At 36.0% G+C, this 16,062-nt stretch overlaps 1 protein-coding gene and 1 non-coding gene across 5 annotated transcripts; one reads left to right on the forward strand and one right to left on the reverse strand.

The window, feature by feature from the left end:
- Positions 1–4,367: 4,367 nt before the first annotated feature.
- On the reverse strand, positions 4,368–4,440 carry TRNAK-UUU (transfer RNA lysine (anticodon UUU)). The gene has a single exon. It is a non-coding gene; the product is annotated as a tRNA-Lys (tRNA).
- Positions 4,441–13,339: 8,899 nt separating this feature from the next.
- LOC140971128 (transcription factor AS1-like) lies at positions 13,340–15,751 on the forward strand. 4 transcript variants are annotated; one of them, XM_073433218.1, is made up of 3 exons: positions 13,408–13,425; positions 13,520–13,584; positions 14,397–15,751. In XM_073433218.1, the coding sequence occupies exon 3, from the start codon at positions 14,415–14,417 to the stop codon at positions 15,495–15,497; it is 1,083 nt and encodes a 360-aa protein (XP_073289319.1). In that variant the 5' UTR covers positions 13,408–13,425; positions 13,520–13,584; positions 14,397–14,414; the 3' UTR covers positions 15,498–15,751. The 4 variants fall into 4 exon arrangements, with proteins under 4 accessions (XP_073289317.1, XP_073289319.1, XP_073289320.1 ...); XM_073433219.1 differs by having other exon boundaries at positions 13,410–13,425; positions 14,421–15,751; XM_073433216.1 differs by having other exon boundaries at positions 13,340–13,425; positions 13,520–15,751.
- The last annotated feature ends 311 nt before the right edge of the window (positions 15,752–16,062 follow it).

The following is a 16,062-nucleotide window of genomic DNA, read 5'->3' on the forward strand; positions in this document are numbered from 1 at the left end:
TTTGAGTTTTCAATTTAGCAAAACTCAAAATGAAACATTTTTTTATTATTATTTTATGATACAAGTTGGTGGACACAAAAGATTTACTCTCATCAAACTTTTATAAACAGGAAAATAAATTCGGAAAAACTTAAAACTACATGTTTGATTAGTGAAACTGAAAAAACTAAAGTTATAATTTTTTTAACTGACTGAAATGTAAATTTTAGTCCTGTCGCTTTTATATATATATATATATTGATGTCTCGGGATGTCCCGGGTCATAGATAGGCCCTGGGACTTCTTGAGCCATGGAACATGCTGAATAGTGCCCGGGTCAGGAGGGGATGCTCTCAGGACGAGAGCATGACAAGATTGGTTAATAACCCGAGTTATATAAATACTTGGTACGAAGAAAGTACAAGGTGAGCGACCAGTCGGTAGGCCGAGTCATTGGACCACCCGGAACATGATTTCCCAAAGACGAGGAATGCCCGAGCTCTTCTATAATTGCCCGAGAAGCATTTTAACCGGGTCACCTCGATATGAGTAAAGCATTTAATAGCGTCAACTTGATAGGCATGCATAGCCGACCTACCTTTGACAATAACATAAATGGTTGACAAAATTAAGTGGGCCGGATGTGACTAGTATGCGATTTGACATGTCAGAATATAGGGTATAATCAGCCACCCTATTATAATTAATGATCAGCACAAGGAACGAGGTCATCATTGCCATTTCTACTATAAATATCAAGTGCTTTATTTACATTTATTCTCCATTCAGATATTAACTCACACATTGAATACTCTCATTTATTGTGTATTTACTCACTACCCTACCCTTCACATCAATGACACAACCATCATTTGGTGGCATTGATTTTTATATTGGAGCTTCCTACTAACTTACGGGAGAAGAAATTTCTAAGTTCTAACGTCCGACTTATATTTCTTTTCATCTTTTGATAGTATATCCGGTCGAATATCCGACCCGACTCTTCCCTTTTTACCCGGGTTACATCATATATTATTTTAGAAAAATAAAAAAATTATATTTGAAAAAAAATAAAGTGCCTATTTATTTAGGAAAATAATTAATCCAATATTTTTTTTAATTAAAAAAGGTCAATAGAATCAATGACCAAAGGTATATAATAGTATAGCATAATCAGACACAATGTAGGAGACTCGACGCATACCGTTCAACACAAACTAAGCAAATATATATATATATATATATTGTGACCAATTTGTTCATGACATTTAGGCATGATATTTATAATGATATTATTTAAATATTTAAATCGTTCAATAACTTAAGAACTACTATTCGACCGCTCTATTATCATATCAATTATATATTCATTCCAACAATCGCATCAACTTAAAATTAAACATATGATTTTAGCTTTGATATTGATTATCAAATCAAGCATTTATCTTTATCCAAAACATTTAACTGATGATAATGATATAATGTAACTCAAATAATTTAAATCACATATTGACCCAAATAATATTGTTTGGGTCACTCTTATGATTTTGAAAATTATGGCTCCCCAATAAATAATTTTGGTAAATATAAATCCCAGATATACAAAAGTCTATACAATAGTAATAATTTTAAAAAGAAGATTAATGTCAACTGATCGTGAAATAAATTAAACATATATGCTATTAATTAAGAGAGACCCTAATACTTAACTAAATCTAGGTGAAGTCTATTTAATTCCAAAATTAATCATCACACATTTCGTTATAGTGTATATAATTTTGTTCTTCAATTAACTTTTTTTTTTTTTTTAAATGATCGTGTTTTATTTATTAAATTATAATTTGTTTATATTTTTATTCATATTATAAAACGTGTTAAATTTTCATATTTTTTAATTATAAAAAAAATTCATTATCTAAATCTAAGGTTATATCATATCATAACTAAACTTGAGAAAAAAAAATACGTGCAACACATAATATTCCTGTATTATATTACGAGTAGGTCTCTTGTGAGACGATCTCACGAATATTTATTTGTGAGACGGGTCAACCCTACCGATATTCACAATAAAAATTAATACTCTTAGCATAAAAAGTAATAATTTTTCATGAATGACTCAAATAAGAGATCCATATAAAAAAATACGACCCGTGATACTGTCTCACACAAATTTTTACTTTATATTATAATTGGTTCGTGCCCCACCGACCTTGGATTAAAGTCACCAGTGCATCCATTCACCACTTTAAATTTGTGAAAATCCTCCCAACCTTTTGTATCACAAGAATGGTAAAAACAATCCCACAGTTTTGTGCTTGATTCCGTTTTCCATTTTGGGCAATAGAAAGATCTCCCACGCCGGATGTCCCAAGAACCTTTAACCCATTTCCCATTACCAAAAATAAAATCCCAACAGATTCTGGCACGATCCATAGCTTCATCAAAAGACTACGGCAGATTGCATGACAACTGAAAAGTTTAATTTATCTTGACTTCCTGTGTCTTCCATGGTTGTCATACTATTAATCGAGATTCATTGCCACGCCATTGTGATTCCATTTCTATTAACTAATTTCCAATTCACTCGAGAAATTAAATACACTAAACTAGATTTATATTATCGGTTCGTTTCTATTTTCGTTAAACACCAAACATTGTTAAATTATTGGCCGAAATGGGAACTTTTCAACAACAATTTCCAGCTAGCATTAGATTGATTCAAACCATTTTGTTACTGAATTAAATTGCTAAATTTAATCGCCTATAGCATTTAAATTCATGCTTTTATTAATTATTACAACAAAATTGGACCAAAGATAAGCTTGTGGACGTGCAGAATTTCATGTGCTTCTTCACTGGCAACGAGGAGTTGTCGTGTGCACATACTGCCGCACTCCTTTTCAACTACTTCTTTTAATATACTCCCACTCATTTGGTTGCCCCCATTTAATTTTGCTTTCAATAAGCCAATAAAATCCTATTTCCCGTTTCTTAAAATTATATTTTCAAATACATAAATTTATATCATAAATTCAATTATGGAAATATATATACTTCCTAAAAACAATTAAGGGTCAATGATACTATACTATACATATGATTTCATTTTCATACAACCTAGAAAGATAGGGCCCTATTCCAATGATACATCTAAGAGTATCATCTCATTACTCGAAAGCCGGAGCTCAGTGACTTTGTTCAATCTCAATCTAGAAATCTTTTATCTATTTATTTTGATTGGTTTTCTTTACAACAATATCTCGTTATCTATATTCGTAAAGAGGGTCAATCTGATCCATAATCAAATTCACATAATATTTTGTCGCAACATAACTAACAAAAAATGATATTTTTGTAGTGAAAAAAATATTTGTAACATACAAATAATAAATTTCATGGTCAGATCGAGTCGGATGAGATATACGTCTTACAAAACCGATTAGTTTGAGAGTTTTAGTGATTTATTTGTAAGTACGTAGTGGATACATACATGACTATGAATAAATTTGGAAAGAGTTTCTTTTTAATAAATTTGAAACACTTTGTTTTTATTTTATTTTATTTTATTTTTATCAGAAATGATCTTCGAGTCAAGAATCATCAATACCATTTTGATAATTTAATTATCGCCAACTCAACAACTTAAAATACTCTTAAAATCCATATTTATTGAGAATTGAATAAAATTCACCATCTGGTCAAGAGTAGGTCCTATGTATGTATCCACACCCAACATTGCTGCTTTTGAATTTAGATCACTATTGTTTCTTGTGGACCGTAGACTCTTAACAATATACACGTTAATCGCCACTTGATGAACACATTTATCATCAAAATCAAAACAAATAAATTAGGTATTATTGTGGAAGAATAATTAGAAATTTAATTCGCTATTCTAGCTTATTAGTAGTACTAACAGCGTTAATGCTGGTGCAACTTGCCAGCCCTCTTTGAATCTAATCGACAGATGAACAAACTCAACGAGAACGTTAATGTTACAGTAGCCGATTTTAGGTAGCTATTTTTCTCAAGAATGGAGATGGAAACGATTTATATAATATAGAAAGTTTATGTATGTAATTTAGGCAAAGCTGCAAGATAAAAAAAATTGTTGGGATCGATGCGAGGCATTAATTATTTTGATTGTTGGATGAGTATTTGATAATGGTGTCAAATTAAATGAACAAAAGTTTGCATCTTTCTAACGAAATTGTTATATAATTCTTGTAAAATGAAATTTTAAAATGTATTGAGTCGATAGACAAAAATTAGTATTGATTAAAAAAAAAAAAGCGTTGAAGGTTAAAAAAGCCCATGCAGGGAACTGAGAAGGCAGGGCCCAATTTGAAACAACATGAGCTTAAGTAAAAGTTAATAAAATAGAACGCCGTCTGTGGGAATCGAACACACGACCACGTGGTTAAAAGCCACGCGCTCTACCAGCTGAGCTAAGACGGCTGTTGAAAGAGATCGTTTACTTTTATTTATAAAACATATTTGTTACATACTTTTATTTGGTATGAATTAAAGTGCGAGACATAATCTTTTAGAAATAAATAAATAAATAAAAAGATGCAAAAATCATGATATATGAAGTAAAATATTTTTTAAAAAAAATAATTGATCAAACGTGTACTTTTCGTTGTGTGGTGCGAAAATGACCGATGGGAAACGTGCCATAAATATTCAACACAAAAAGTATATTTGTTTAAGGAGAAAGCTCATGTTAAAATTTATAATTCGAAAATCATAACTGCCCTACAACTGAAACAATGACGGAAAAAGAGACAACTGCCCCACATATTGCAAAATCATGAGCTTATATAGATATAGCAATTGACATTTGTGCTTTTGAATAAACTATCACTCTTATTATATTTAAATATTTTATTATTTATAAATCATATAATATAATATCTAAGTCTAAAGTTTTAATAATTTGAAAAAGGAATGAACAACAATTTGAAGCAAAACATATGCTCAAAAGATTAGAAATTGAGTCTGTGGCCCAATTTGAAGATTAATAACAGCCCACAAGAACATACTTGACAGAAAACAGACACAAAAGCATACTCATATAACATCACAAAACAATCATAATTCAAACGATAGACCGGGTAAAACCAGGAAATCATATACATCAAATCTATTTATTCATTTTTTGGGAAAAAAAATCTACGTTTTTGTTAGTTAAAGGTAAATATTTACAATAAGAGGTTAATTTGATATCAAAATCTTAAGATTAAATGCGTACGTAAATCATATTATGGATCATCAAGTTCCCACAACTATATTACACCCAAAATAATGTGAAATCGATTAATCATCATATAGGCTAAATTATCTCTTCACTAATCTTTCCACTCGTTAAGATCATTCCAACTCGATATTCTACAAGATTGACTCGAGTGACCGTTTCGGTTCAATGAGATTCCAACCCTCATCCTAGCTAGCCATTCATGTATAGAGAAGAAGTTGATTGTTTGTGTCTTATATAGTACCGTGGCGACAAAAGGTATGACGCTTGTTACAATATAGTATGTGATGAACAACGTTTCATTTTCATTTTCATTTTCATATTACAACATATATAATTACAGTGAGATTATTAAACATGTGGGGTAGTCTTCACTCCATTGTACAGTTTAGTATGTACAGATTAGTGATGTAGTTAGATTAAGTCGGTTAATTAGAGGTAGTTAGATTAAGTCGGTTAATTGCTTTGACTTGAAACACATGTATATAATTGATTGTACAGAACCATGAGAAACATGAATAAGAATACAGAAGCTCAGCTTCACGGGAAGGTTTTTCTCCCATGTTCGATATGGTATCAGAGCAATTTTCGCTCCGCTCAACTCAATAATTGAAGCTCCGATTCAGAGCTTCACCGCCAGCATATTCCGGGTCTATTTGCAGTGGATCTTCGCTGATTCAATTGGATTTCGTGGACTGAAGGATAGCTGGATCTCACTGATTAAAGGTAACAATCTGGTTGATTTCTTCACCTTCAGCAATGGCACCAGTGACAAATGTATCTGAGGATCCCATGAGCCCCTACTACATACATCACTCCGACAGCCCGGGGCTCGTTCTTGTTTCTCAACCGCTGACCGGAGATAATTTTACATCTTGGCACCGTGCTATGATTATAGCTTTATCGGTGAAGAACAAACTAGGTTTTGTTGATGGATCAATTCCGAAACCAGATGATTCCGTGCTGTTAAACTCATGGAAACGCAACAATGGCATTGTGACATCGTGGATACTTAATTCAGTTTCAAAGGAAATATCGGCAAGTATAATTTTCACAGACTCTGCAATGGACATTTGGCAAGATCTCAAGGAGCGATTTCAACAGAGCAATGGCCCGAGGATCTTCCAGTTGAAACGTGAATTGGTCAATCATCGACAAGGATTGATGACGGTAAGCACATATTTTACAAAACTTAAAACTATATGGGAAGAACTCAACAATTTCAGACCTCAATGTATCTGTGGAAGCTGTTGCGAGGGAATTAAGAAACTTGAATCACACCATCAAACGGATTATGTGCTCGCATTCTTAATGGGTCTCAATGAGTCATTTTCTCAAATCAGAAGTCAGATTTTGTTAATTGATCCTCTGCCTTCGATCAACAAGGTATTTGCCATGATAATTCAAGAAGAAAGACATCGTCAACTTGGCTCGCAATGTTCGCCCAATGAATCAGCCGATGGCATAGCCTTTACAATCAAAGGCGAAGCTACCAAGCCCCCGTCTGGAGGCATGGGATCAGTATTCAGAGGTCAGCCAAATACATCATCTGGTAAGCCTCGTTTCAATTCAAGGAGTTACCCGAAAGAGCGTCCCTTTTGCTCTGTTTGCAACATGAATGGGCACACTATGGATACATGCTACAAGATACACGGTTATCCACCAGGTTTTAAGACAAAGCCTCGCAACCAATTTCCGACTCAATCAAGCTCGGTTAATCAAGTTTCAAATAAGTCTCATCAATCCGATGGTGCGACTGATGATGTTGGCAACAATGGTGGGCAATTTTTCCAAAGCCTAGATAAGAATCAGTACAGTCAACTCATGAACATGTTTGCCAATCATCTGTCTTCTGCCATCTCCAAAACGCACGACGAGCCTGGACCATCACATTCTTCAGGTACATGTTTTTCCATATCTACACCACATCCCTTACTGTCTTCATCATGTTGGATAATGGACACGGGAGCATCACGCCATATCTGTTCGAATATTAAAGAATTTATTTGCTTGAGACCTGTGCAACACTCGGTGGTCACTTTGCCAAATCATACACAAGTTGATGTTAAGTCTTGTGGGGATGTCAGGATAAATGACAGATTGGTCATTCGAGATGTTCTATTTGTTCCGGAATTCAAATTCAATCTATTTTCTGTGGGATTCTTTATTGCTAATACTGAGATGATTGTGAGCTTTTCCCAGGATCAGTTTACGATCCACGACCCCAAGCTCAAGAGGATGATTGGCAAGGGTAGACGTGTGGATAATCTCTACGTTCTCGAAGCAGTCACTCCATTAGAATTTCCAGCAAACACAATTTCTGTGCAAGTGTGGCATAATCGTCTCGGACATCCTTCCCAAAGGGTTCTGGAATGCATGAAAGATCAACTTCACTGCCAAAAGGTCACTATGGACAACAATAATCCATGTTGTATATGTCCTTTAGCTAAACAGAAACGATTGCCTTTTGTTTCGAATCGGAGTATGTCTTCATTTCCCTTTGAGTTGATACACTGTGATATATGGGGACCTTTTGCTGCTCCCACCATACATAATCAAAGATTTTTTCTTACCCTCGTGGATGATTGCACGCGTTTTACATGGGTGTTTCTTATACAAAATAAATCTGATGCATCACAAATATTCTCACGGTTTTATGCTATGGTAGAGACGCAGTTTAATAGCAAAATCAAAGCTATTAGGACTGACAATGCTCGAGAGTTAGCATTCACAGATCTAGTGTGTACAAAAGGAATGATACATCAATTCTCTTGTGTTCAAAGACCGGAGCAGAATTCTGTAGTTGAAAGAAAACATCAGCATTTGTTAAATGTTGCAAGATCACTGTATTTTCAGTCGGGAGTCCCTATTCACTTTTGGGGGGAATGTGTTTTAACAGCGGCTTTCTTGATCAATAGAACATCTTCCCCTTGGCTCAAGAACAAAACACCATTTGAGCTCTTGTACAAGACTCATTTTAACTACTCAACACTTAAAGTGTTTGGTTGTTTGGGTTTTGCTTCCACACTCCCAGCTTCAAGGGATAAGTTCCAACCGCGAGCAAGAATGTGTGTTTTTCTAGGATATCCTCCCGGCATGAAGGGTTATAAGATGTATGACCTCAATAACTCAGAGATTTTTGTGTCACGAGACGTGGTATTTCATGAAAGTCTATTCCCTTTTCATTCGGTTAACACATCAGCACCCTTGATTGATGTATTTCATGATCTTGTGCTGCCCAGACCAGCACCAGGAAGCATTTCTTCTCTGGATGATCATACTCAAAGTAGGATATTTGGTGAAGATCTTCATCCTATTGCGGTTGAGGAGGCAGTCACTCAATCTGCCCCTCAACCCACACAAGCTGATGTACCAGTTCGAAGATCATCTGCTCGGGTCCCTCAACCTCCATCGTATCTTCGAGACTACCATTGTAACTTGCTGACAGCACACTTATCTCTTGAAATTCCTACTACATATCCCTTAAGTGACCACTTATCGTACGACACTCTGTCTCCACAACACAGGGCATTTGTTCTTAACGTATCCACACAATTTGAACCAACATTCTATCATGAGGCTGTCAAATACCCACATTGGAGAGATGCTATGAACGAAGAACTCTCGGCCCTGGAAGAAAATTGCACGTGGTCCACTGTACCGTTGCCTCAAGGCAAGCATACCATTGGTTGCCGTTGGGTATATAAAATCAAATATGCCTCAGATGGATCAGTTGATCGTTATAAAGCTCGGCTCGTGGCTAAGGGATACACTCAACAAGAGGGTGTTGATTTTTTTGAAACCTTTTCACCGGTTGCAAAACTTGCTACGGTCAAGATACTCTTGGCTCTTGCCGCTGTCAACAATTGGTGTTTAGTTCAGCTAGACGTCAATAATGCTTTCCTCAATGGAGACTTACTTGAAGAAGTCTACATGGATTTGCCCCTCGGATATTCAACAGCTGTGTCGAAGTCAAGTCATATGGTTTGTAAACTTCATAAGTCCTTATATGGACTCAAACAAGCATCTAGACAATGGTACTCAAAGTTTTCTCATTCTCTTCTTGAGTTTGGCTTTACCCAATCAAAATCCGATTACACACTGTTTACTAAAAGATCCGAGTCATCATTTATTGCGTTACTGGTATATGTCGACGACATAATCATTGTAGGCCCATCTCAGACAACCATTGAGTCTCTTAAGGTCTTTCTCAAGACTCAATTTAAGCTGAAAGACTTGGGCAACTTGAAGTACTTCCTCGGCCTGGAAATTGCTCGATCTAAGGCTGGAATTTCCCTCTGTCAGCGCCAGTATGCATTACAGCTCTTAGAAGACACAGGCCTCCTTGCTGGAAAACCAGCCACTACTCCCATGGATCCAACACATAAGTTAGCTGCTGATGATGGAGTTCTCCTTGAGGATGCTTCTGTCTATAGGCGTCTTATCGGTCGTCTGTTGTACCTCACCATCACACGTCCCGATATTACATATGCTGTCCATAAGCTGAGTCAATTTGTTGCTCATCCTCGCTCCTCACATTTGACAGCTGCTCACCATCTACTCCGGTACCTCAAGTCATCACCTGGCCAAGGAATTTATTTTTCAGCTACGTCAACGCTTCAGATCAAAGCCTTCGCAGATGCTGATTGGGCGTCGTGTCCTGATACTCGACGCTCCGTCACGGGCTTTTGCATCTTTCTCGGTGATTCCCTTATATCTTGGAAGTCCAAGAAGCAAACCATCACCTCTCGATCATCTGCTGAAGCAGAGTACAGAGCTCTCGCCGGCACCACCAGTGAGTTAGTTTGGATCTTGCAGCTGTTGAAGGACTTTCAGGTTCATATCTCTGCTCCAGCAATCATTTTCTGTGACAATCAAGCGGCCATCCACATTGCCAATAACCCGACTTTTCACGAACGTACTAAACACATTGAGATTGATTGTCACTTTGTGCGCGAAAAGATTGTGGTTGGCCTCATTAAACTTCTTCCTATACGGTCACACTTACAGCTTGCCGACATGTTCACAAAGCCACTTCCCTTTTCTTCTTTATCCATACTCATGTCCAAGATGGCCATCAAAAACATTTTTTGTCCATCTTGAGGGGGCGTATTAAACATGTGGGGTAGTCTTCACTCCATTGTACAGTTTAGTATGTACAGATTAGTGATGTAGTTAGATTAAGTCGGTTAATTAGAGGTAGTTAGATTAAGTCGGTTAATTGCTTTGACTTGAAACACATGTATATAATTGATTGTACAGAACCATGAGAAACATGAATAAGAATACAGAAGCTCAGCTTCACGGGAATGTTTTTCTCCCATGTTCGATAGAGATGCTTAATTTGGAAGCTCAGAAACAAATCCGGGTCAAACGGAGGACCCGATTCTGTCAAAAAGATGATCCACGGATCCCCATAAGATCCAAAACCTGCTACACTTGTCCACTGCACCCTTTTTTACTGCTTCACCACTGTTTTACCGGCCTCCGTGAAATTTCCTCAAACAAAGATGAAAACTTTTTGGAGAACCCATATATTATACAATATAATCAGAAAGAAAGCTTTTTTTGATTTTTTTTTTAAAAAAATGAAGAAGAAATAAAGAAAGAAAGCGGGTAACGTGGAATAATTGAGCTGTTTGGTTGTGACCACAAAACAAAAAAGCTGGGGTCTGATGGGAACAGATCAAATCAAGAATCCCCCTCAATTTTACAATACGTTTGACATGTCCACATCAACAATTCCCATTTCCAAATATGCCCTCGACCAATTTTCCCTTCTTTTTTAAATATCCTGCCAAGATACCTACCGGTTTATGATGTGTATATTAAATTTTGCATAAATAGAACAATGAATTTACATAGGAAACTATTATTTGATTATCCTTTGAATTGTCCTAAGAGGATTTCAAAGAGATCAAATACAATTTTCATGTGTGAGGCCCACAAGTTTTTTTTTTTTTTTTTTACTTATTATCCCTTAGAGTCGTCATAATTTTTTGATTTAATAAAATATAAGATGAATCCATCATAAAATATGAGAAATTCATATGTTATGAGATTGCACTTGAATGGAACATTTTGAATTTGGAGAAATATATTTGGTGTATTAAATCCGTATTAATTATCATTACATGTACATAAATTAAATATAAGTGATCAAATTTCTCGATCCAAACACTCCATAGGGGTGATGAACAATGACAACAATCGACTTCTCTAAAATATGGGATGCATCCCTCGTATCTTACAACTGATCCATATGTAATTCAAGTGTGTCAAGTGTAAATCCATGAGAAGCGTGGGCTTTGGCTTGTAAAAGGTTATTCCTTTATCCAACCAAATCTTCTTTATTCCCCTTCATCTCATCCAAGAATCGAGATTGTCTGTTTCCACTCAGTCACCACCGGCTGTACAGCAGTAGCTGCATGCTGCACCACAGTAAAATGGGCAGATATTTTTTTTTTAATGTTCACCCACGAGACAGTTCAATGCTCCAAGAAAGTTAAAAAGGGTTGTTATTTATTGTGAAAAAATAGTGGGTATTTTCTGATGCGATCACATTGGATTTTCTGGGAGAAATTGGGGCAGTGGTTGGTGAAAAAGAGGTGAATAATGGGGTGTACTATTTTTACTTTATAATTCTTTGGTATAAAAAAGAGAAGAGGGAAAAAACAGACGTAACGTATCACTGACAATACTGAAGGTGGGACGAGTTGTGGGCAGTAAAGGTCGCGTCTTTATCAAATTCGTCTCCTTATGCCGTGAAAAACCCAGCCTATAGTCTCCCCACACCGCCCCATCTGCCCTATTTCCCCTTATTAACTATATATATATTAACTATTATCGGTTGTCTTTTTTATTCATGCCCAAGTTTTTTTTCTTTATCATGCACAGGTTTTGGTGCATCCGTAGTTTTGTTATAAAAAAACTCAAAATTGAAAATCACTTTTAAAAGTGTGTAAAATTTATATATTTTTTTTTATAGATTTTTTGTGATTGATTGTAGTATTTTAGGAAGTAAATATGACATGGGAATTGTAATATCAAATAGGGGTAAAAGAGTTAACTGATGACGCTGTATTAGTGAACCAAACGATCGATGTGCAATTGTACATGAGGCAACTGTTTAAGAGGATAAACTCAACTTTATTTAGGGAAAAAAATACAATTTCTGTCAATATATTTGTCTTTTTATTATTTAATTCTCTGTTTCTCGAATTTAAGTTTTAATCTAGTATTTTTTTTAGTTTTTTTCATGTATTGTATAGATCAGTGTCGTATTAGTGTTACGTAAGGAGAAAGAGTAAAATTGGAAAAAAAATAAAGACATCGTACTAAAATAAAAATTTGACAATATAGATGACTAAAAACGCAAATAGATAAACATATAGACCAAAATTACAATATTTTTATTTATAATTAAAATTTTAAAAATAAAAAGTCTCAACTTTTGTTACAGTGGTGGAATGTGAGAAAATCCCAATAGTTAAAGGATAATACGCAATTTCCAAGTGGTGGTGGGGTGTGTGGCTTTAGCACAGTATGTGTTTGATGAATGGGTGTCACAGTTGTTGCAAGAAAGTGGAAATACAACAGGGCTGGAAATGGCTAAAGGAAGCAGTCTGTTACTGTTTCCCACCCCCAATGTAAGTAAAATTTGACATGACCATGATAGTTGCAAATAACTAGGTGGATTGCTGGGATTTGGGAAGGTTGTAAATTTTCAATAAATAAAAACAGAAAGTTTTAAAATTGCAACATTAATAATTTATTACAAATCTAAAAAATTCTATTAGAATGAAAATGAACTCATTATCAATTAGTGAGTCATGTATTTAAACAAAATATTCACGCTTTTATTCGACATTTATCTACCCATTTTATATATCCATGTATATTATTATCTCACAGCAAGTTTAGATGTATAATATATCCATTTTTTCAAATGTAACTGGTATAATAATTTGATTATAGTTTAAAAGTTTTGATTAGAGTAGATAATGAAATATTATATCTGATTGAATTAAGTAATACATATACATATAATAATGTATTTAAGTATAATATTGTATTGTGTTACCTTATTTGGTCAGACACAAGTGGCGGGTAAACGTCAGCACATTCCTTTTACTACGTCAATATCACAACTGGAGAAGGGGCGCATTATGAAAAAGCTCACTTGGGTAATCTTTGTTCACTTGTGTAACCTTTGTTTTCCAAATCCCCATTCTCTAATCCTTAGAGAAACTAAGGAACTTTGCTCTTTTGTATTTAAAGGTAGCGGATATCATTAGAAACTAAGAAATGGGCTATGGGGAGAACCTGGTTTCTCGAGCATTAGCGTAAGCTTTTTCTTTCTTTCTTTCTTTCTTCCTAAAGTTGTCTTTCATATTCGATCATCTGTTTTTACTGTAAAGATACAAATTTTGGTGCCCCTTTTCTGGTTTTTGCTGTCCTTGTTATCGTCGTTTGCACTATGATATTTGCACTCTCTATATGCTACATTTTTGAACCTGTTGGTTGAGAGAAATGAACTGCCAATTGAGAGAAATGAACTGCCAATTAAGTTTCTTGCTGTGTCTGGTTCTAAATTGCTTAACTAGGAGCTGATTCTTGTTTTCTTTCGATTTTTTAGTTCTTTGTGGCATCATATATTTTGACTAAAATGTTATGATCTTATCTACCATATGTAGCAATTTGCTGAATTTAAAAATATTATTTGCTGCTTCATGTATTAATTTCTTCCCTAGATCCGGCACTATTTTGGCAGGCCTTTAAAGTCTCTTTAGTGCCGTCGTTGCCAGCTATATTTTGCTGCTGATTTGAAAGCCCTATTGAGTTTTAGGGTTTAAAAGGCTTTTTACAAGCCAGCTTCCCGGATGTTTATACATAAAAAAAAATATTGTTAGTGTTCAGTACTATAGTCTTTGAATGCTTTTTGTTGAGTTGCTGTAGTTGGTGCAATTCAGATATTTTTCAAATATCTAACACCCTTTTCTGCAAATTCTTTTTTTAATGTTTGCTGAAATGGATTTTGTAAGTTTGCACCGAAAGTATGTTTAGTTGCATCCCCTCCACAAATTCTGGAGACTGGCCTGATCGAAGTTCAGGCCAGATTTTCATTTTTATTGCACTTGGATGTGCTGATGAACAGAGGCGTTTGTTCGGGGAAATGAAGGAAAGGCAGCGGTGGCGACCTGAAGAGGATGCTTTGTTGCGTGGTTACGTTAAGCAACATGGCCCCAGAGATTGGCACCTTTTGCCAGAGCGCATGAACAAACCTCTGAACAGGGATTCCAAATCCTGCTTAGAAAGGTGGAAGAACTATCTCAAACCCGGGATCAAAAAAGGTTCCCTGACCGAAGAGGAGCAACGTCTTGTTATACATCTTCAATCTAAACACGGCAATAAATGGAAAAAAATTGCGGCTGAAGTTCCGGGGCGAACTGCCAAGAGACTTGGAAAGTGGTGGGAAGTTTTCAAAGAAAAACAACAGCGGGAACAGAAGGAGAACAACAAGATTATCGAACCGATTGAAGAGGGCAAATACGACCGTATACTGGAGACCTTTGCAGAAAAGCTTGTAAAAGAACGAGCCACTGCCACCCTAGGGATTAAAATGGTAACTTCAAATGGTGGTTTTCTTCATACGGATCCACCCGCACCTTCTGCAGCACTGCCGCCGTGGCTTGCTAGTTCTAGCATGAACACTTCCGCAAGACCACCATCCCCATCTGTAACTTTAAGTCTCTCCCCCTCGACTATTACACCCACACCACCAATACCATGGTTGCAAACTGAGAGATTATCCGATAACAATACCCCCTCACACGGTATAAGCAATATGCCCTGTCTTGGGATAGCTCCTCTATCTGGCGAGAATCCATTACTTGCCGAACTCATGGAATGCTGCAGAGATTTAGATGAAGGGCATCATGCTTGGGCGGCGCATAAGAAAGAAGCAGCCTGGAGATTGAAGAGGGTGGAGTTGCAGTTGGAATCGGAGAAAGCATGCCGAAGGAGGGAGAAAATGGAGGATATAGAGGCAAAAGTGAAAGCACTTAGGGAAGAACAGAAAGCGGCTCTTGACCGGATTGAATCTGAATATAGAGAACAGCTAGCAAAATTGAGGAGGGAAGCCGAAGTGAAAGAGCAAAAGTTGGCTGAGCAGTGGGTTACAAAGCACTCGCGGCTCACTAACTTTCTCAAACAGATGGCGTGTCGATCAATCGCCACAGAGCATAATGGCCGATGAAGTTAATTTTGGTTTCGTGAATTTGGCTTAATTGTGCTCATCCGGATCACCTATACACTTATTGAACTTTAATAAATCCATGTTCATTTCGATAATTTAAGATGCCAACCACTGTATCAGCTTGAACTACATGATCAGGACTTGAATTTCATCAACTTGACTAGATTATTTCTGTTACTTCATAGATTAGTTTTGTAAACGTGTACTATGTTTTGAACTTTGGGAAGGACTGTAAAGGGTTGATGTTTGCTGTCGCTAAGAATATGAAAAGATGATTTTATGGTTTTATACTTGGAATACACGCAACCACATATACTGGTACACAACTTCAGACTTGATGGACCCGAAAATAACATATGATATGAAATTCTCCAGTATTGAGTTTTGTCAAGACTTCAAAACTGAGTCAAAATCAATCGAATGCTGCTTGAAATTCAGTAGTTGAACTTATTTTTGTTTTGCATTTGATGAGATCTTCAGACATGACATGGTCTACGAGTCACCACTGTGCCAAAACTACAAATCCACACAAAACTTCGTTCTGGTGGTATCATTGGAGTTCCCT

Source organism: Primulina huaijiensis, chromosome 2, assembly GCF_012295235.1.
Source record: "Primulina huaijiensis isolate GDHJ02 chromosome 2, ASM1229523v2, whole genome shotgun sequence".
NCBI lineage: Eukaryota > Viridiplantae > Streptophyta > Magnoliopsida > Lamiales > Gesneriaceae > Primulina > Primulina huaijiensis.

What these genes read in the sequence shown, in the direction of transcription:
- LOC140971128 (XM_073433216.1), top strand. Translation starts at nt 14,298, where the DNA reads ATGTTTAGTTGCATCCCCTCCACAAATTCTGGAGACTGGCCTGATCGA.